General features: G+C 40.8%; 1 protein-coding gene across 8 annotated transcripts in view; it reads left to right on the top strand.

Moving 5' to 3' along the window:
- Positions 1 to 22,697, top strand: part of TRPS1 (transcriptional repressor GATA binding 1) — a 302,065-nt gene that overhangs the window by 97,181 nt on the left and 182,187 nt on the right. For all 8 annotated transcript variants that reach the window (XM_060243298.1, XM_060243294.1, XM_060243295.1 and 5 more), the window contains one exon: positions 11,309 to 11,915. In XM_060243298.1, the coding sequence (XP_060099281.1) occupies positions 11,309 to 11,915 (607 nt within the window). The remainder of the gene's footprint in view (positions 1 to 11,308; positions 11,916 to 22,697) is intronic.

Here is a 22,697-nt window from a genome sequence, read left to right on the forward strand (position 1 = left end):
CTGAGACACACTGTATTTTCCTTATTAGCTGCTGCTTGCAGTGCTGGTTCCAAATTCAGCAAAATAAAAAAAGAACCTAAATGTAGCCTACGTGCTGAATATATACCTGTAATGAAAGTATTGCAGCATAAATTAATAGTCCTATTAATACCAGTGGGAGAGTTAAGTTTTCAAGTTCCCCATTCTACAGAAGTTGTTTTGCAGCAGTTGTGCCTTAAAACAAACAAACAAACTTCCACATATTTGAATCTCACTTAATACAGAGTCAGTCCATTGATCTGTATGGTCTTGTGGCGTCCACTCCAACTGGTATTTTATTTATTTGGTGTATTCCTTATATACCGCCTTTTAGTCAAATGCTGTTACCACTGGTAGCAGACTATTTTCAGTGAAGATCTTTCCCAGCCTTGCTGCCTGAGATCTTTCCTGGAGATGCCAGAGATTTAACCTAAGACCTCCTGCCTGCGAAGCAATGGGCTACGGATTTTGCTTTACAATGAGGAAGAACTGATTTAATGTTGTGTTTATCTCAAAGGGCCAGGTGGTCTTCCCTAGCATATGAAGTGAGCTCTAACTCATGAGAACGTGTGCTGGAATAAATTTTGACTCCTGTTTTATTTTGCTGCAGCAGATATAGCAAAGGTACCCACCGAATTATCCCCTACTCATAGATTTGGAAAGCTGCAGTTCTTTGTTGCTGCAACACGGATGAATGGAGCTGAGCCCTGCATGAATCTCTTGAGTCCATGTAATACGAAGTTCAGTGGCTTGGATCTCACCTAGAATTTCTGTGGGCACATGGAGACTTTTTTTCCCCTGGTTCCCCCTTCCTGCTGTAGCACCAGATGTGTCTTGGAATTATGCTTTTGGAGGCCAGAATAGCTGGGGGGGGGCGGGGATCAGAGGTATCTTGTGGGTGGGTGTGATGGGCAAAATCACACATGTTTTGTGCCTATGAAAATTCTAGGTAGGATCCAAGTCTATATGCTTTTTTAAAATTTTATTTCTGTCAGGTCTGTGAAATAGTCTTCTTTGTAATTTTTTTTTACTTCCATAAGGCTCTTTCCCCACATAGCTTCTTATCCTGCCCTCCCCCCCCCCCCAATTTTGTGTTGAACTTCTATGCAGGTGGAACATTGCTAAGGCAAACAGCCTTGTTTCATTTCCATTATGCTTAAGAAAGGTCAAAACAATGTTCTTCTGTACTTGCAAAGACTTAGGGTTGATTCCCAAGTTCACTTTTGAGATGGAAAAGATACCACAAGGTGGCTTCCTTCCTAAATTGCCACATGATTTAATGGGTTTGGCAAATGGGATGCCATCTGTCAAAATTGCAGTCTGTCAATTAAAAAAATAGGTTGTAATCTTATTCACGGGGGGTCAGTCTCCTCAGTTTGCTTTTAAACATGTTGGGAAACATGTTGCCTTCTGTTGATTTTTTCCCCCATTAAAAAAAAATGAATTCCTGTTGCGAAGCTGTGATCTGATTTTGGGTTAAGTGAAGGAATTTACTTTATGAATACCTCTCCTTTCTCCCTAGTTGGGATCTAAGGGGTCTAACATCATTATTCCCATCTCCATTTTATCTCCACAACAACCCTGTGAGATAGGTTAGGCTGAGGGTGTACAGTTCTTAAAGAGTTGGGTTCCAGTTGTTTGGACCCAATTTATATTCCCTGCAGCCACACAGCTTAGAATGGCAGCACACTTCTGCCTCCTCCCCCCACCATGTTGGTGGGAGATTATGCTCCCAATTTTGCCTGCTCCACTTGAAGCATCTCTGCCAGTGGAATAGCAAATCAGCAACATAACCCCCCCACACACGTGGTTTTCATGCAAGAAAGCTTTGGGGGGACAGGACACCTTCCTCTTCCTGTGGCACTGTCCCCAGCCCATTTGGGCTCTCCCTTTTTAAAAGAAGCTGTGCAGCTGCAGGGAACAAAAATTGGATCTGGGGAACTTGACCCAGTTCTATAAAAACTGTAATATATATAGGTTAGCCTTCTGAGAATGTGATTGATTCAAAGTCACTCAGCAAGCTTCCCCAACAGTGTGGAGAATCCAAACCCGGATCTCCTATATCTTAAATCTGAAACTCTAGCTGTTACTCTACCCTGCTGTCATGACTCAGCGGGGTATTACCAGTCGCTGCCACCACTCTGGGTTAAGGGTTCCCCTTGAGAAGGCCCAGAGTTCCCTCCCAAGCCCTTCTGGCCTCCTGTAGCTTAGGCCAAATAATAGGCGTGAGGACCAGACATAGCAAACAGCAACAAAAAGGTTATTTTAGTGCAATATAAATTAACAAGGTGCATTAACCAGTAAAAGGGTGAAGGGAAAATAAACAAATGCCCTAACACGTTTATCTATACAGTTCCTACTCTAATGCCAACACTGGGTAAGGGAACTTTGCCCTGCTGCAAGTTCTCCAGGCTACAGCCTGCCTCCAGCTCAGCCTTCCAGGGAAAGAACACCCTCTTCCTGGGCTTGGCCCTTTTATCTTCTCTTCCCAGGCCCCACTGCTCTATGGGCCAGTTTCCCTCCAAAACCTGGCCACCCAATCAGAGGGGATCCTGGGAGATTTAGGCTTTTCCCAGTAACTCCTAAGCAGGCTTTCCTGGGGCCTGCAGGCCTCACTAGGCCCAGGATCATGACACCTGCACTGAATTAAAACATTAATTTTGAGTAGTAGAAGAAGACTGCAGATATATACCCCACCCTTCTCTCTGAATCAGAGACTCAGAGTGGCTTACAATCTCCTATATCTTCTCCCCCAACAACAGACACCCTGTGAGGTAGGTGGGACTGAGAGGGCTCTCACAGCAGCTGCCCTTTCAAGGACAACTCCTGTGATGGCTATGGCTGTCCCAAGGCCATTCCAGCAGCTGCAGGTGGAGGAGTATTCTAAGAGAATAAATAACAGGAAGGAAGAGGGATACCTGCATCATAATACAGTCCCTTTAGAGGAAAGTGGAAACCACCTAACTATTGCTCAACAGCTGGCTGTATTGACTAGATCTGAGGAGCCTATAAAATCATGGTGCCTCGTTGCTGATCTTCAGCAAACAGCTGGGGCCCGCATAAGGAGCAAGTTTCAGCACGTATTTCCCCCTCGTTCGATCCAAGTGGGGCCGTAGGGGTGCTGTTAGGATTAATTAATCATTGCAAACTGCTTTGAAGATGAAAAGTAGTTTCTGTGTCCTTCGTGCTGTTATAATTATTTTTATTAGGGCGGCTCTGGGCTGTATTGGGAAAGTCAATACACAGCAGCTTGACCATACATCATGGAGACTTTCTCACATTAAAATAAATAATTAAATACAAATCTTTCTTTAGTGTCAGAGAAGATTGCTGTGTCCCAAAAGCACTGATGTTTTGCTTGTTAAATTCAGATGTCCCTTCCGGGGAGGGGGGGAGGGAGATTTTTTTAAATTCCCTAAAGTGGAATTTTAAGACTATAAAGTTCATATTTAGACGGCTTGGTTATTGGCCTAGTTTTCAAAAGAACTGAGTGTCAGACATTTGCCATTGACGTCAATGGTGCACGATACTGTTGAAAAATCACACCACTTATTTAGGTGACTAAATATGCTTTCTAGAACCTAAAATTAGGCTCTTGAGCTTTAAAAAAAAGAAGAAATCTTGGCTAGAATTCTCTAAACCTTCTGGCACAGCAAACCAGCACTTACTGTGTATATGTATTTACGTATATTTTACCTCCAAAAGCATATGATCAACTCTGTTTTTAGATGCTAGTTCTGCAACATTTGTATGGTTGCTGTTTTTCTTAGTCCTCTTTGGAAAATCAGGCTTGCTTGGATTTATTTTAAGAATTTATGTCCCTTAAATAGCAAGGCTATATTGATTAAGAAAGGTGAGTAAATTCACCATCTTGATTTAGTGTATGTGAGACATTATTTCTAGAGTTCTCCAATGTCGCCAAGGCAAGCTTCTTGAAAACGAGACACAAAATATGTTCAGGCCTTCTTTGAATGACCAAGGCAAGGAAATGAGAATCTTTCTTTCTTATAATCAAAAGGTTTAGAGGAAGAAATGAGCAAACTCCATACACAGAAAGATTCACCAAAATGTGAATAAAAGTATATTTCTTGTTTATGGAGTTTGCTCTGAAATAATCCCACACTGACGGTGAGAATGATAGTTTTAAAGAATATTCTTTTGGCTTCACAAGGGATTTTCTCCCATATGTTGTTCTGTGTCATCTCTTCCCTTTCTTTCTCTCTCTCCACCAGTTGAGGTTTTCCTTGGGTTCCTAGCTCCAGGTTGGAAAATACCTGGAAATTTTGGGGGTGGAGCCTGAAGAGGGTGGGGTTAGGGGAGGGACTTCAGTGAAGTATAACACCATAGAGTCCACATTCCAAAGCGGCCATTTTCTCTAGGTGAACTCATCTCTGTTGCCTGGAGATCAGTTGTAATAGCAGGAGATCTCTGGCTACTTCCTGAAGCCTGGCAACTGCGGGTTCTCCCCATTACATTAGTACTGTGCCAGAAAAAGCAGTCGGATAGCACAATTCAACCCCTATGTACCACATGAACACAGGAAGCTACCTTATATTTGATCAGACCATTGGTCCATCAAAGCCACAGTTGTCTGCTCAGACTGGTAGCAGGTCTTCAGTGTTTCAGGTGAAGTTCTTTCACATCACTTAAATACCAGATCCTTGTCTTCAGATGCCAGAAATTGAACCTGGTGCCATTTCCATATAAAGCAGATACTCTGCCACTGAGTTGTAGCCCCTCCCCAGTTGGCAACCCTGTGTTGGTATATTTCCAGGATATGCAAGCAAGAGCCACAGTTGGTTTCTGAACAGTTCACTAAGCAGTTTGTACCTTCATAGAATCATAGAGTTGGAAGGGACCTCCAGGGCCATCTAGTCCAACCCCCTGTACAATGCAGGAACTTCACAAACACCTCTCCACATCCCTTGCTCCATGCCCAGAAGATGGCAAAAATCTCCAGGATCCCTTGCCAAACTGGCATGGATAAAAATTGCTGGCGAGCAGCATTTCCCTGGATGTGTAAGAAAAGGCCACGAGAACTAAGCACTGATGCAATCCTTCCTGCCCTCCTTCTCATGATCTGCCTAAGTTCATAGACTCAGCATTGCTGTCAGATGGCCATCTAGCCTCTGCTTAAACACCTCCAAGGAGGGAGAGCCTATCACTTTTAAGGATCTGCTCTAATTGTGGGAAATTCTTCCTAGTGTTTAGCCAAAAACTCTTTTGATTTAATTTCAACCTGTTGGTTATGGTCCAACCTTCTGGGGCAACAGAAAACAATTCTGTACTGTTCTCTATAAGACAGCTGTTTAAGTACTTGACCAGGGTTTTTTTTTTTGTAGCAGGAACTCCTTTGCATATTAGGCCACACACCCCTGATGTAGCCAGTCCTCCAAGAGCTTACAGTAGGCCCCATACTAAGAGCCCTGTAAGCTCCGTGAGGATTGGCTACATCAGGGATGTGTGGCCTAATATGCAAAGGAGTTCCTGTTACAAAAAAAGCCCTGAAGATGGTGATCATATTACCTCTCAGTCTTCTCTTTTCCTTCTTAAACATACCCAGCTCCTTCAACATTTTCTCATAGGACTTGGACTCATCTAAACTTGCTTAGGGGATTGTGCATAGCCTTGTCTCTTCCCTACTCTTCCTTTTTCCCCTCTTCCTGCCATTCTTTTTCTCAGTTGTTTTAATGCTGGTGCACTGGTGCTAAGCATTGTTAATGTTAACCAGGATGGTCCTTGAAAGTAGGGTTTGCAAAAACCTGGTAGTCTGGGAATCTAGTTATTATTAACCATGGTTGTGATTGATGTAGCTGTAATGCTGCACCATGATTAAAGGAAACCATTGGACAGATTAGGAATTTGCATAGATGCTCCACGTTGGGAATTTTTCTTTTGCCTCTGGTGTTTGAGAGAAATTGTGCTAACTCCATACAGGTTATGTATTGAAGTATTTGAGTTTTTGGGGAGAGAAGATATGTAATGATTAAATATCTCAGTGCTTGGAAATCATTATGGATTGCTTGGATTTAAGATTCATCCACAGATTGTTTACTGAAATGCCATGAGGACTTTTCATGTCATGTGGTCTTCTGAAGATGATGTCTTTTTTATGTTTAAAACACTAATAACAACATGGGGGTAGCCTGGTTTTGATTAGGGAAACCAAGACGGGTGTGAGGGTTAAATCTTTCTAAATTAACTTGAATCCAATTGTGATTGTGCAGAAGATACCTTCCAGAGATGGAGGTAAATTCTTTGTTACATTTTTGGCTTCAGCCTTCTTTATTTTCAAGGTTACCATAACCTGTGGACCCTCCAGCATTTGAAATATTTTCAGTTCTTTACGCTTTGTAACACAATGGCTACTTGTTTCATCTAGGATAAGTGTCAGGAAAAAAGGATGGCACCTACGACAATGACTTAAAAAAAATCAATAGACCTATGTGTTGCCTTTGGTGACAAGAGTTTTTCATCTATTTCCCACAAACTGGAGTTGCCATCGATTGCAGTATAAGTTCCCAAACATTTTTGATTCTGTGTAGATAGAGGATAAGTCCCACCCCGTCCCACTGCACTTTTGACATTTTTCGTACATAGAGGTAATCATTGTGGGGCGATGGGAGGATCGTGGTCTATACAGTTGCATTTGTTTGGGCCTTGAAAATGTGGTTAGGGAAGGGAACTGAAATTGCTTCACATGCATGGTTAAATGATATTTACTACATTTCCTGCACAGCCCTTTGGATTATTATTATTTATGTATGCAAGTGCCATCAAGTTGCAACTGACAGATAGTGACCCTCGCAAGGAGCTTTCAAGGCAAGGAAGAAGCAGAGGGGGTTTGCCCTTTACCTTCTTCTGCAGAGCCCTCCTTGGCCGTCTCCCATCCATGTGCTGACGCTGCTTAGCTTCCAAGATCTGATGAGATCAGGCTATACTATGCCACCTTAACTCCCTTATTATTCACCTATATCCAGAGCTTTTTTTTGAGCAGGAATGCACAGGAACGCAGTTCCGGCTGGCTTGGTGCCAGGGGGTGCAGCCTAATATGCAAATGAGGTCCTGCTGAGTTTTCTCTACAAAAAGCCCTATGTGGAACAATGGTGATGTCAGGGGGTGTGGCCTAATATGCAAATGAGTTCCTGCTGGGCCTTTTCTACAAAGAAAGCCCTGCTTATATCTAAATATTAGCTTTGCCTGAGAACAGTGTCATGCGTGATGGATGTCATACAGTGCTGTCCTAAAAGGAGTTGCACCCTTTGAAGTCCATTGAAGTCAAGAAGTTTAGAACGATGTTATCCGATTTGCTCTTCTAGCATTGCAAATACGAGTGCATGAACATTTTGGGAATAATGACTTGCAGAGAGTCATGCAAGGACTAACTTAAAACATTCGGGTTTAGTATAAAAGCTAGCCTCCCGGGGTCCTGATCCTGACAAAGAAGTCTGTGTGCTACTGTAATGCTAATAAAATAGTATGTTAGCTCATAAAAAGTATTTTGTTACTATGGCATACGCAGGAAATTGGCAACATATTGTTCCAATGTGGGAACATATGTTTTACATAGTTCAGTAATACAGTATTTTGCATGGTCTGCTTGAATGAAAATAGGCATGTGTGTTATTCCAAAGGTACACTTAAATTGGCTGTCCTGGAGATTGCCTATTAGGTAGTTTAACTTTGTGTTCTTAGTAGATGTTTTCATGGTTGATCCAAGTATTCCCCCCACCACCTTGGATTTCACAGTGCAGTGCAATATTTTACTGCACAATCCACTCTCTTGTTTTTCCCTTAAGAAAAGTCTCTTTTTAAAAACCCTTAAGAATGTCAATAAAAGAACAAATATGACTTGTTCTCTCCGGATAGCAAACTGCTTTGGAGTAAACAGTTTTAGTTTTGAAGACTCCGTACTCTGATCCTCCCCCCCCTCCCCCGTTTGAATGAACTCTAGATTGTTCAGTGGGGTAAAGTTATCAGTGAATGCTGGCAAAAAAAAAAGATAAATGACACCTGTCATTTCTTCCTCCCATTATTTGATGTATATATCATAACTTTACAGTATCATTGACATTTAGATTGTCTGAACATTAAATTGAAACCTTTTACTATCAAAATAAATTGAATTGCAATAAAGAAAATGTCTTAAAAGTATTAATTTCTTGGAAGCATGCCAAGAAAAAAAATTGACAAGGGCTCAAACAGACAGCTTTTCCTTGGTGATCACCAAGAAGAATATTTCTTGAGAAGTTCTAACAGACAAAGAACTTCACCTGTATCTAAAACATTCATTCATTTTACAGCCGCTCCAAGTGTCATGTGCAGTAGTTAGAATATTTTTATTTCCCCCTAATTTTTATTATTAATTTTAAAATATCACAGACAGTACTGGCAGAAGAAATAATGGGGGGTAGCAATACTACTGCAAAAACGTTCCTATAAATAATAAGAAAGTTAGGATGCTTATTCAGTGAATGGGTGTCTTTTTCCTTTGAATTTGATGACAGACCTGAAAAGTGATTTTGTGTGTGTGTTTGTTCATTTCCAGCAACTCAAAAGCCTTGAGCACTGCTCATTAACAGTTGCAATCATTGGCTGTTTCCAGTATCTAACAGACACAATTTTACAGCTATTAAAAGATGTAACGCAAGTTTGATAGTTATCATTAATGAAATTCAATAAAATAAGCAGTTTGCTCAAATCCACCAAGAGCTAGCATTGTTAGTAGCTATCATCATAAACACTTAACCTTGTCTTTCTCTTCCTATTTGCGTTGTATTGGTGTTGTGGCAATGAAACCTTCAGCATTAATTTGTTGAACTGATGAGAATGTTCTACAGCTATGGGAGCAGAAGACTTGTACAGAGATTTGGGACATACGTGGGGGATTATAACCACAGTGGCAAGAGTGCACCTTACTTGCAGTCATAAAGGGTGCATATTGGCACTAATCATGTGATCGGTACAAATATAAAGTAAGATTCATAGATAATGTGATTGGTATATTCTGACATGTTCTCCAATATGTTGGGGGTCAGGCATGCCAAGGGTGCAGCCCCCCCCCAAAAAAGGGGGGCAATTGATTGAAAAACAGAAACTTAAAAAAAAAAAAACAGGTGGAAAAGGTCTGATGAAGTGGGTTGGGCTGTAGCTCAGTGGTAGAACACCTGTTTCAGATGCAGAAGATCCTGCGTCAGTATCTAGCATTTCCTGTTCAAGGACCTGAGTTGGCAAGTGTCACAAAAGACCTTACTCTGCTTGAAACCCTGGAGAGCCACTGACAGTATTGAGATGTATGGAACAAGGTGGTAGAAAGCAGCTTTAGATGTTCATGAATGGGGAGACTGAAGACACTTGCCATATCAGGAGGGGAAGGTATGCTGGTTATGAAACAGGTGATTAGAGGAAGTGGGACAAAATAGGACATGTCATCAATGAGTGATGGAGACATAAAAAAGGTCCAAGTAAGAATTCAGGTAGAATTCAACTGAAGACGTAATGGCAACTGGACTAGTCCTCATTATAATCAGCACTTTAGTTCCCATCTGCATGTTAGGGTTTAGCAAAATCTGTTTCTCACTGACATAGTGCAGTTTCATAGATTATCTGTGTATTTTAGATTTAGTTGAATCAACTAAATTCCCATCAAAATTGGATGAAGCTAGATAAAAACCTGCCAAACAGACACATAGCTACAGTGGGGCCACTCAGGGCGGGCCCTTACTGTCATGGCCCCCCAACTTCTCATCCAGTCCAGACCTCCTGACTTCCCAGAAATATTTTTAGGTGACAGACTGCAAGATCTGCAATAGTTAGCATTTTGGAAATAAACTTGAAACATCTGTGAGTGAGAAATGACTTATTATCTATTTACTATTTTAAAGTATAAGCATAATGGTATTGAGCTGTACGGAACAAGGTGGTAGAAGGCAACTTCAGATATTCATGAATGGGGAGATTGCCCCATAAGAAACATATTTGCCCCACAAAATGAAAAACCCTGGCTACTGCCCTGCTGCCAAAGTTGTTACCTGTTTTGTGAGTAGATTGTATGAATTAAACTTTTATAAACTCTAACTCTGTTAAAGCTATTGTATACAAAGATCTATCTAACGCTAGTCCATTTCTTCCACCTCCTTGGATTTTGGTACTAACATTCTTTATTGTAGTAATAATAATAATACTTTTTATTTGTATCCCGCCCTCCCCGCACAAGCAGGCTCAGGGCGGCTCACAACGTATAAATGCAATACAATACAATAAAATCATACATAGCAATAAAATCATCATAAATCAATATACAGTTACATTAAAATTAACATTAAGGTGCTAAATAGGTCTTCATAAGTTCAGTGGGAAGAAAAAGAAAACATACACAGCGACATTATTTTAGCTCGGTATGGGCGAAGGCTATTTTGAAGAGGTATGTCTTACAGGCCCTGCGAAATTGGTCTAAACATCGCAGGGCCCGTACCTCCTCCGGGAGTTGATTCCACAGCAGTGGGGCCGCAATGGAAAAGGCCCGATCCCGGGTGGTCTTTAATCTGGCCTCCCTTGGCCCAGGGATATTCAGCTGGTGCTTACCAGCTGACCTCAGTGCTCTCTGGGGCTCATATGGGGAGAGACGGTCCCTCAGGTAGGCAGGCCCTCGGCCATTATTATATGATAAAAGTTTAAAATTGGGAGTGTAACATGCTTTTTGAAGTAAGGGAAAAAAACTAATATAACAAGAACAATATAGTTACTAATAAACAATTACATTCCTTTGAATACAATGCATGCAAAGTCTTCTGTTAGTATTTGTCATTGAGACGTTTTGTGCGCAGGCTTTAAAATAAGATGAACAGATAAATTCAACGTGAATAATCAATTGGGTTTCTTTCTGAAAATGTATAAATAGAGAACAGTTTTTACCAAGAATAGATTGCATCAGTGGCACCATGATCTGCTTTTGGATAGAGGAGACAGCAGGAAGAAACCTAGTGGTCTGGAAAGGATTGATGCAGACACAGTACAGAACTACATAAAATAGACATATTAGAACAATGACTTGATAGTTAAAAATAGGTCCTATGGTGAAAGATGGAGTTAAGTGGGGGGGATCGTAGGTCTGGAAAGGCTGTAGTCAGCTGTATGAACATGGATGGATAGACAGATAGCCAGACAGACAGACAGAATATACTATAACCACACACACATACATATTTTCCTGCCCTCTTATCATTTTTTGGGAAATAAAGTTATTTGATTAAATATGATAATATTAACTCCCCCCCCCTCTGTTTTTCAGGAGAGTTCATAACTGTTACAAATGCCGTCAGTGCAGCTTTACAGCTGTTGACACTCAGTCCCTACTGGATCACTTCAACACTGCACACTGCCAAGAGATGGACATCACCACAGCCAACGGGGAAGATGGCCATGGGGTGGCTGCTGCTCTCAAGGAGGAGCCCAAAGTTGACCTGAAGGTCTACAGCCTGATCAGTCCAGATCCCAAAATGGGAGAGCCGGTCTCTGAGTGCATAGTAAAGAGGGAAAAACTGGATGAGAAGGAAGCAGCAAAAGAGAAAAGTTGGCCTGATGGCTCTGGTGACGATCTTCGTGGTACGGCTTGGCGAGGAGTGGACATTTTGAGGGGAAGCCCATCCTATACACAAACAAGCTTGGGCCTTCTGACCACAGTGTCAGTGGGCCAAGAGCAGCCAAAGCCCCTACGGGATAGTCCAAATGTAGAAGCTGCCCACCTTGCACGGCCTGTTTATGGCTTGCCTGTCGAGACCAAGGGGTTCCTCCAGGGGGTGCCCCAAGGAAGTGGAGAGAAACCTGGGCCACTCCCTCAGCAGTATCCTGGATCTGGAGACAGCAAGTCAAAGGATGAATCTCAGTCACTCTTACGGGTAGGACATTCTAATTTTGGAGTTTTTCTTTTAAGTGAATATATTATATTTTTTCCCCTTTCAAATCAGTTTTCAGTCATCAGGTGCACCTTACCAGTTCCAGAGTCCTGAAGTATTCAGACTTGAAGAGGTAGAACGGCAAGTAATGGCTTCTTAGCAATTGTGTATAAACTGTGCGTGTTGGATGCAGTAGTAAGCCATCATTTGTTTGCTTTTGCTATTAAATTGAGTCGCACCAAATTAATCATCCATACTGATTTTGCAAGATGCTGTAACGTTTGGGAAAAAACAAGTGCAGAACCCCAGAAGGCAGCACATCTGTCGCAGAAAAAGGATCTAATCACCTCCTAAATTTTAAGGCAGTTTGATGGGACATAGTTAAGCAAGCCATCGTGGGATCAAATAGCTGAAAATGTGAAACCTGAATCTAGTAATAATAAAAATGGTAGAACTGGGGGGTACTTTAGAGAAAAAGATAGAGAGCATGGAGTCATTAAATAGAACATTTGGCATGTCTTTAGTTGTGCTGGAAACTGAAGAAATTGAGGAGCTGAAACTTTAGTATGCCTGTACTGCATGGCCTCTTTGTCTCCTAAGCAGCATACCTCTTTGCTGGCTGGTTTTCTGACCTTCATTCATTTTAATTGTTCAGCGTAAACCATGGTCTATTGCAGTTGCTTAAGGGAGGAGCATTGTTTAAGTAGTTGTACTTGGAGACTTTGGTAGCATTGCGACGGCAGCTCATTTTGGATATCGCCCCCATGGTGTGCTTCAGCACAATTTTGAATTCAGCAGTATCTCTATAGGCCTTCTGTGAGTTACATGTATCGAGCCTATTTTTCTTTTCCTTTAATTTTTAGGGGTTTTTTTAAAAAAACTTTTTAGCTAATTAAGAAAAAAGGTTGCTATGTGACAGCAAAACCAAATGATGTTTCAGTGGAAAAACCAGAAAATATGTTTGTAGAAAGAGCTTTCAGCGCAAGTTTCATGCAAGTTTCTCTGAACTGAATCCATTGAAATCCATGAGGTTAGACCACAGTAATGCTGCAGACTGTTGCACTGTTTGTCATTACAACTCTTCTTTTAGATGAGCCCAAATCAGAGATTCCCTGGCCCAGTCTCATCTGATACCATAATTCAAGATCATGAATTCTTTGAGGGTTCTAAACGACTTCTGGGTTAGCCTCAGAATTGCTGAACACTCACATTACAACAATCATGCCATATTTATGTCAGTTGGGTTTACTCAAATGGAAGTTGAGATGTATTTAATATATATATATATTTTTAAAAAAAATAGGCATATAAACAAGGATTTGGGATACTTAATTGAAAAAATGAACCGTTATGCCCCCCTTTTCCTTTTAAAAGAGAAATAAATGGCTTTAAAACCATTGTTCGAGTTTGCAATCTTATGCAGAATTAAAATGTTCAGAATGCACCATGCTGTCGTACAGTAGATCTCATTAATTTGTACCACATTAATATTGCAAGATTTGGTTTTTGGCATGGTTTGGGGTCTTGTAAGGGCAGGGAGACGCCAGACACATGCCTTTTAGAGGCAGGAGAAGAGTGACTAAGAACCCCGTGCATAGATGAGGGATTGGGTGGGACACAGAATTCAGCGTTTTCGAGAACAGGGTAAAGTTCTCCAATTAATTGAATATGTGGGTGGCTCTTGAAATATTTACAACATCCCAATTCCTATATTTTACAGAATTATGTTTAAAAAAATTAAATGCAGGTCTGAAAAAAAACAACGAACTAGACTTGCACATGTTGAAAAAGACTTTGGAATCTCCAAAAAGTCTCTATCCCAGCATAAGCATTTAGACATCTTTTCTAACACAGAAAGCGTAGATGACTGGGGAAGGCAATGGCAAACCACGCCGTAAAAAGTCTGCCGTGAAAACTTTGTGAAAGCAACGTCACCCCAGAGTCGGAAATGACTGGTGCTTGCACAGGGGACCTTTCCTTTTTTTCCTTTTTTCTAACACAGAAGCAATTGTTGTTTGCCACTCTGGGGTGTGAGTGAACCTTTCAGGAGTTTCTGATAAGCAAATGCCATCTTTGATGTTTGTTAGCTTTAAACCATCTGAAAGAACTTGTTGAGGGCAGGTGCCCATTTATTTAATTAAAAACTCCTATACACACACCCATAATGCATAATATTATACCAGTTTAGGATCTCATCTTTAGAACTCAAAAAGTTATGAAGATGAACCAAGCATATGGGCATTTTATCAAGTGCTGTAAATGTGCCAAAGCAAATCATAAAGCAGATCAGTGACAAAATTGGAACCAGAGCCTTGACTTTATTACCACCTTTGGGAGACTTATGTGTGTCATGACTGCTAAGTTCTGAGCACTGCTGCCTCTTTATGTTCACGTACACGACTCTGCACACTGCAACTGGCATATGGCATTTTCATGGAGAAAAGTTGAGTTACAAATTTTAGAAGGATGAAGCCTTGGGACAACTTCTGTCCTAAATTAGGGAAATATGCAGAAAGTGAGGTTAGGAAGGCCTATCCATCTTTCTGGTGTGAGCAAAAATTCTTCTGCTAGAGAAAGGTTAAAAAAGAAACAAGACCACCACCATACATTGTTAACAACATACATAGTGTGATGGCTTATTTCTTACACAGAGTGCCTACCACCCTCCACAATCTCTCTCTGACAGGTTCAGGATTACAGTTGGATCAGGCAGTTAGACATCACTACCTGTCTTGCTGCTTTTAAAACATAGAGCAGGGGTGACCAACAGTAGATCTCTAGTTTTTTTCGCATACAACTCCCATCAGCCGCAGGCATTGGCCATGCTGGCTGGGGCTGATGGGAGTTGTAGACAAAAAACATCTGGAGAGCTACCATTGGCCACCCCTGACATAGAGCTATGACATACCAGGTTCTTCTTCGTACCCTTTCATGTACCAGATCCTCCTTTGTACCCACAGAGACAGCAACAGAGGAGAGTAGCCCAGTCCCCTTTAACAACATATATAATGCTAACATATATATGCTGTTTCTTACGAGGAAATAAATTACTTAGGCAGTAATTTTGTATGTGTATGTATGTATGCATATATATATATATACACACACACACACACATATATATATACACATACAAAATTGTATGTGGAGGAAAGTAAAGGAGATTGTGAGCCGCTCTGAGACTCTTCGGAGTGGAGGGTGGGATATAAATCCAATATCTTCATCTTCTTAACTATACAACAACTTTAGAATAAAAGTGGAATCTTATAAGCTATTGGTATGTTCCAAATATGGACTTTAGTGCAGTCCCATGCTGAAACTTTGTTTGCTTGTCGTGGGATGATTTTTCTATCTCTAAAAAGTCCCTAAGGATTTTCCATGCATGCATGATGTGGATTGCTGGAACCATTACATTACATGTGGAAGGAGTGCCTTCTTCCCTCAGTTCTCTTTTCACCACTGGGAAGAAAGGCTATCTATGCTTATTGCAAACTGTAGTTTATAAGTCCATTTCAAACTGTGGTTTCACATCTTGGTGTTCAGTCAGTCCTTAATCATGGGTTAAGTATTGGGAAGACCTAGTTAACCATGGTTAAAGAAAATAAACTCTGCTTAAATTAATCTCCTCCCAGGACCCAGATTTTAAACTGTTGGGATGGCATTGTGCAGTTCAGAAAGTTGCAATATTTTGAAATAGTTAATTTCTCTTTAAAGTGTTTCCCCAGCATACTTTTTTACAGAATGTCTGTGTGCCAGGGGGGGGGGGGGAGCACAAAAATACTTGATGGCATAGGACAGTTGTCAATATTTCTTGTCCCCCTTTGCCTTAGTGTAGTCTGAGTTTATCCTTTAAAGGTTTGTTGATACAGGAAGGAACCATTGATATGCAAAAATGTCCTTTTGAGTGGTGATGGGGAAGGATTTGGCCTCTGCTTACCAAACAGCAAGATTGTTTACTGCTTTGAAGAACTCTTCTTTGGAGCAAAGGAGGCACTTTTTTCTAAACTGATTTCAAATAAAGTACTTAGCGTGGCTAATTAGGGTCAAACTACACGTGACAGGAGAGATCTATGATTCTTCCTGTGCTTCCCCATCTTTTCATCAAATGGAATCTTGGCTAGGCATTTACTGCTTAACCCTTATCCTCCCCTTTCAATTGGATGCTGCATTTCTATCATTTAAATCACACAATCCTCCCTACCACCTGAAGTTAGTACTTCAGGGGGAATTAATACAAGCACGGAACGTTCACCTGTAATCTTTATCTCCCACAAGGCTAGCGGAAGTCTTGAGTAGGGGGAATTTAGACCGGGGAAACTGCATACAACAAACATTTATTTATTTAATGGGGAACTAAATGGCTTATGGCATTGTGCCCTGTCCTACCCTGTTCCGTGCCCATACTGCCCAGATGAACTGCCCTCTTTAAAAACGATTGCTGTGGCATCCGTTGAACGGGTCCTTGCTTTAGCTGCCATTTGCCCTGCACTTGTAGGAGGCTTTTGTGGACACCGGAAATTCTATGATGTTGATTTTAATTTTTTAAAACTTTGTATGATCTGTCTTTATTATTATGTTGTATTTTAACTACTGTGACTCTCCCTGAGCCAGCTTGCAGGAAGGGCGGGATATAATTATAAATTATAAATTAAAAAAAAAATCTTCTTCCTTGCCCATTTCATTCTCACTACAAATGTATTGGCCCATTTCATTCTCACTACAAATGTAATGGTCTTCCACTGCTCAAGTGAATGAGCAGATTTTCTCTTGTAAGCTGGCTTTTGAGGCTTAGTAATAAAAAGAAGGAAAAAATGTTAGGACCACCGGTCAGTGATATTTGCATCAGCATTGTATGGTAGGCTACTACTATTGTTTCCCTATTAACGAGGGGAGTTGGCACTGGGACTGAGAGATATTGACTTTGAAATGTCTACCTGTGGAGTTACTGCATGATTCATATGCACACAGGAATGTCTCAGTGTAGTCAGTGGGGCCTTCTCCCAGCAGGTAAGTGTGCATTGGATTGCATTGTTGGTGGCTAAAGGGAAGCCATGGAATCCTCATCTTTTTCTCTTAATCACGATATCGTCAAGGTCTTTCCTTGCCAGACTCTCGGCTAACTTTTGATAATGGGATACCAGGTTTTCAGCATAGAACTGTGAAAGAAGTTCTCCATGGGATTTGAAGTTTCAAACAGAAGTCTCTCATGCGTACACATAATCATGGACAAGTTCTTTTAAAATGAATCCTGTACACATGGGAAATACCACCCTTGGTATAGCATCAACTGCTGGTTGTATGACCAGAAAAGAAACCAAAAGTAGGTAGGGCCCAACTTGACCCCCCCAAGACAACAACTACAACTCAGACAGCAGATAAATGTATACTTTTTTTTAGGCATATCAAGAGAAAGTTGCAATTCTGAAGAAAAGTATTCAAGTATCTGGAGATTCCATTTCGTTATCTTGTCCAGTAGCTATTGATGATAGGCATAGCTTTTTGAATCGTATTTAAATGTGATTTCATTTTGCTAATCTCTGTTCCCTACTGGTAAATTGATCAGTAGCACTGTATTCTGTCATATATCTCTTCTACTTTGTTTCAAACATGAGGGTGAGGGTCCTGGCCCATCATTCTTTTTGCTGAGTATATTGGGGCTATAATTTAAAGGAAAAGACTACCTTGCTAGAAGACTTGTTTCCCATCAAATTTCATCACCCTCAAGCTACCTTTACCTTAACCTGGAGAATAAATGCAAATTCCCATGGATTTGCCCCATCAGAGCTTAAAATTGTTTTGAGATTGTGGGTTTCTTTTTTGCGTTTGTGTGTGTGTGCCCATGCCTGGAAATCATGGCGACTTCTAGTGACCTCTACTGGGGCATGGAGGACATTCAGAGAAATGGCTTGATATCCTGCCTCTGCCTCCCAACCCTGGTTTTCTCTGGAGGTCTCCCATCCAACTATTTGCCAGGATTGGCCCTGCTTGGCTTCTGGGATCAGTTGAGATCAGGCTTGCCTGGACTATCCAGGTCAGGGGTGGGATGGTGGTTTCAGTGAGACAAAGAATGCTTCCTGTATAATATTTGAAGAGATGTCGCAGTGAATGTTAAATCCCTTAAAATCAACTTTTAACAACTTATCTATCAATTACTGTTAATAAATCAACTTAAGTCACTTGGCCCAGAGCTCTGATGTATAGGTGGAAACAGCAATCGGTTGGTTAATGCTTAAGGACGGAGCAATAAGGAATGTGAATGTTTCTCCTAAATCAGAAAGTGAAAATAATTTCCAACCTTTTGTAATTCAAGAGCAAAAGTTGCTCCCTTTCATTTTTAAATTCAGGGACAACCAGCATATGGCAGCAAATGTTTCCAATCAGTTTATTTAACACTTTCCTTGTTGAATGATTATTTTAGTGTGTGTGTTTTTTTCCTTCCAGGATGTAGTTTATACTTAGAAATTAACCTCCTACATCCCCAAACACTGAATTGTGGAAACAGGTGCTTCTAACAAAGCTAAAAGAGCGCAGCAGTTCTTTGACCCAACATAGCTATGTGCATTAGTAAGACATAGCACCCGCTGAGCTTCCCCCAGTTAATTAGAGAACCCGTATGGCAAGGAATAGCCTTGACTATAAATACTTCCTGAAAGATCTCTAACAGAGTAAAGGAAATGAGGAAAAAATGAAATGCAGCTAAAGAGAAACTCTTTCAGATGTTCTTCCTTTCGACGGCTATGTTTTTAAGGGCACCCAAGGCCTGGGATAAATTGTACAAGAGCTTTCTGAAAACCAAATGCTAACATATAAATAACACGTAAAATGAGAATATGTCCTTGACGGTTAAGCAGTTTCAAATTCCATTGATTTCAGTGGTAGAGTTAAGCACAGTCTTAAATTTCCCTCCACTGAAATCAAAGAGACTTCAAAGTAATTAGCTCTGATTTCCTTACATATATTTACAAACCCAGTATTTTTGGAACCAGACATCTGTGTGCTTCCACAGGCATTTGGGGGAAAAGCAACACCACAGATTTAGTAATAATGATCACAATCCAACTATGGCTAAGTTCTGCTAAGTAACTTTGTTACGTTTTGAGTCTTGAAATCAATCAATCTGAAAAATTCTTAACTTTGGATAACAAACTTAAACCATTTTCTTCATTCTCATGTGCGAGCAAGTCATTTTCTTTGCTATGTTCCTGAATACTGGAAAGAAACTGCATGCAGGTAGACACTTTGAATCATGCTTTGTGATGGTGTGATCAAAGACTGGCAGAAGTAAATCTTAAAATGTTAAACATGCCTTGTTAAGTGTATGTTTCTGGATTCTGTGGCGTAGCTTTTCACATCATTTGATGGGGAGGGGTAATCACCGATGGAGAAACAAACAGTCTTTCACTCTTTAGATATTTGTTCAGCCATAACTAGGTTATACGCCAAGACAAAATGTGTAGAAATTTGTTAAGTGGTAAAAATCATTATTTGGGTGTGGTGCGGTAATATAGTGCGTGGATGTCGCGTCAAAAACCTTGAGGAAAAGGTGAATCACTTTGCAGAACAAAGGCTCAGAACCAAAGATTCAACCCTCCCTGGCTTTTCTTGTTTGTGAGCAATGGTGTATGTTGGCGTTGCTAGGATTGGGAGCAAAACAATTCAAGGCAATCCCATCAGTTGGGATATTTATTGAAAATGAGCTGCATTTTTCAAATGTATCAGGGAGATATTTGAAATGTCTTGGATTCTGAAAGAAAGCTATCAAAGTTGTAATGGTTTGCCTTTTTTGGATTTTCTCTATCAAGGCAGATGAGGAAAGCACCATTGGCTTTACCAGATGAAGTACATTTGGAATGGTAAGGCAGAACAGAATTAGGAAACCATCAATCTTACATATGTCCACCCTCTACATAATCTTCCCAAAGGGTCCCTGCAGGTGAAAACAAGAGCAAATATTAAGCAGTTCCAAGATCCTCGAGGAAGCCTTGCATGCTGTAAGGGAAGGAGTGTATATGATACGATCAGTCTACATTTGATAAGGAGCTTCTTGGAAATTTTCTTTCAGTGGGTTGCCCTGTTAGTCTGTATATCAGTACAACAAAATTCAATTCCAGTAGCATCTTATAGACGAACATCCCCCCGAGTATATAAGCTTTCAAGAGCCAAAACTTACTTTGTCATATATGAATAGAACAAAGGTCCATAAGCTGTTATATCCAGATCAGAAGGTAGGAGGATTGTTACAAAGAAGGGCCAGTTGGAGTCAGGAATGAGAGGTACAGCAGTGGAAATGTAAATGTCTGTTTGCTCTTATAAGAATGTTTTCAGCCCCTTCCTCCTCCTGTATCGTTATATTTGACACTTTGAATCAGGGTGTTGTATTTGTGAAAAGAGGAGGGAGAACAAATTACCTATTTTCACTTAAGAGAAGTAGGTTTTAAGTTCTAGTGATTGTGCGTTTTAATCACATCATCTCCCTTCGGTCTGTGCCGTGGGCAAAAATTCCCACCTGAAATTTGCAGATAGCGTGCACTAAAATCTGTTTCCTCATATATCTAACCCCCCCCCCTTGCTTTCTGCTGAGAAGGGGGGGGGAAACCCAAAACGCTACCACAAATTATCAGTGATTTGTTCTGAATGAAATTGAGGCGTAAAGTTGATGGAAGTTGATTTTGATTAATGTGTTGTTTTGGGAACCGGCAATCATGGATGAGAAAATGTCGTTTTTAATGTTGTTGTTTTAATTCCTGTGCAATAATATGTTTGAACGGGAAGTTTGGTTACTTCAAACTAATTTTAGCGGGTGGGGTCCGAGTTGCCGCTGTCGCTGTGCCCACAAATAGCTCCTGATCACAGCTGTTTGGGTGCAAAAAATAAAAAGCCATGACTCATTTGCACTGCATTTACTGGGAATGAGGAATTCAGCAGTGCACAAAAAAGAAAGGGGGGGGGGCGGAAATCAGACTGTGTCCTGTCATTTTGGTATGTGAAATTTTGTCCCTGGTGTATGGCACTGGAGTGTCAGAGCAACACTTGGGCTTTTCTCTGTAAATATCTACAAGGACTTACCTCAGGTGATGAAAGTTTATGACAAGATAAATTTGTTATGCCATGATAAATTTGTTAACCTTCAAGGTGCTCTGTGACATTCTTTAAAAAAGAAAGATTTTCCTCAATTAATCTCTTGGAAGATTTGTTCCTCCCCTCAAGGGGGGAGAAAACTATTTCTTTCAGTTATGACGACTCTGGTAGCTTGTTCTAAAATTTCCATAAATCATGTGCAAATCCCTTTCAGACTAAATAATAACAACAATAATAAAAAGTACCCTCCTAGCAAGCTTGGGCACTTCAAAGCTATCTCCACTCCCGTCTGTACTTGACTAAAAAGGCTTTAAGGCAGATAGCATAAGAAGGGGGAGGGGGGAGAATGCTGAAATCAAAGGCAAGCTTAATATGCAATTATTATAACCTATATAAGACATTTGAAGAACAGAATCTCCAAATATTTACAGGTTCTTCTGATGAATGCATGTCAGCAGCTGCCTTTCGTGGCAGTGGTATATGGAATTAATCTGGTGACGGGGAGATCAGGAGAAAGTTGGTTTTGCCATATTCAACATGTTTGTGTAGGTTGCCACATGGTAGTGGTTGCTTACTGTAGCCCAGCAGGAACCTCTGATGCCTGTGGATCTTAATTTACACCACTGTATTTATTTTAAGCAACACTTTTAGTTAAAATCCAGCTAAGCTATTTCTCAGTGTAAGTAATCATGGCATTCCAATATATAACCAGTGGTGAAAGGAAATACATGTTATGTACATGAGCAAAATTCAAGCGCAGAGTGGTAAAGCTGCAGTACTGCAGTCGGAGCCCTCTGCTCACAACCTGAGTTTGATCCCAGTGGAAGCTGGTTCAGGTAGCCAGCTCCAGGTTGACTCAGCCTTCCATCCTTCTGAGGTTGGTAAAATGAGTACCCAGCTTGCTGGGGGGAAAGTGTAGATGACTGGGGAATGCAATGGCAAACCACCCGGTAAAAGGTCTGCTGTGAAAACGTGAAAGCAACGTCACCCCAGAGTCGGAAACGACTGGTGCTTGCACAAGGGGACTACCTTTACCTTTTTTAGAACCTTAAAAACCAGCATGATTTCCAAGTATAAGATTTTAAGAATCAAATCTTCCATTGTCAGCTCATACCCTGGAAATCTTTCTGGTCTTCAAGGTGCTACTAGAGTAAAATTTTACTCTTTTCACCATGGACCAAAATTGCTACCAACCTAAAACTATGCTGTGTGTGTGTGAGTGAGAGTGAAGACCTGGAAGGAGGTCCTTTTGAGAACTACAGGAGAGTTTTCTCCAGCCACCTGATGACTGGCTATGCTGAGAGGCAGTGGGATGGATTCACACTTTCAGAAACAGAAGGGTGCTTTCAGTTGCAAAAATCAATTAATGGTCTCTGCCAATTCTCCTTCTCTATGCAAATACTCACTGAAAAGTCTTCCAAGAGCCTTCCAGACTTCAGGGACAGCCTTTTGAGGGACTCAGAAGCTACAGTGTGAAAGAGGAAGTGGGAACTATCCATTGTATGAACAGAGCTGGATGTGACCCCTTGGCTTGCCCAAAACTGATTATTGAGCACTGTGGATGAGAAGGATTTTGAATCCTGGGCTTCCAAGTATTCTGTTTGCTACACCTCACTGTCCCTATGGAATACATCTGAATTTACATATAGTAAGCTGACTTGGTCATTTTTTAAAAGAGTACAGCAGCATATAAATACCCTAAATAAA

This window comes from Heteronotia binoei, chromosome 7 (assembly GCF_032191835.1).
Source record: "Heteronotia binoei isolate CCM8104 ecotype False Entrance Well chromosome 7, APGP_CSIRO_Hbin_v1, whole genome shotgun sequence".
In the NCBI taxonomy this organism is placed as follows: Eukaryota; Metazoa; Chordata; class Lepidosauria; order Squamata; family Gekkonidae; genus Heteronotia; species Heteronotia binoei.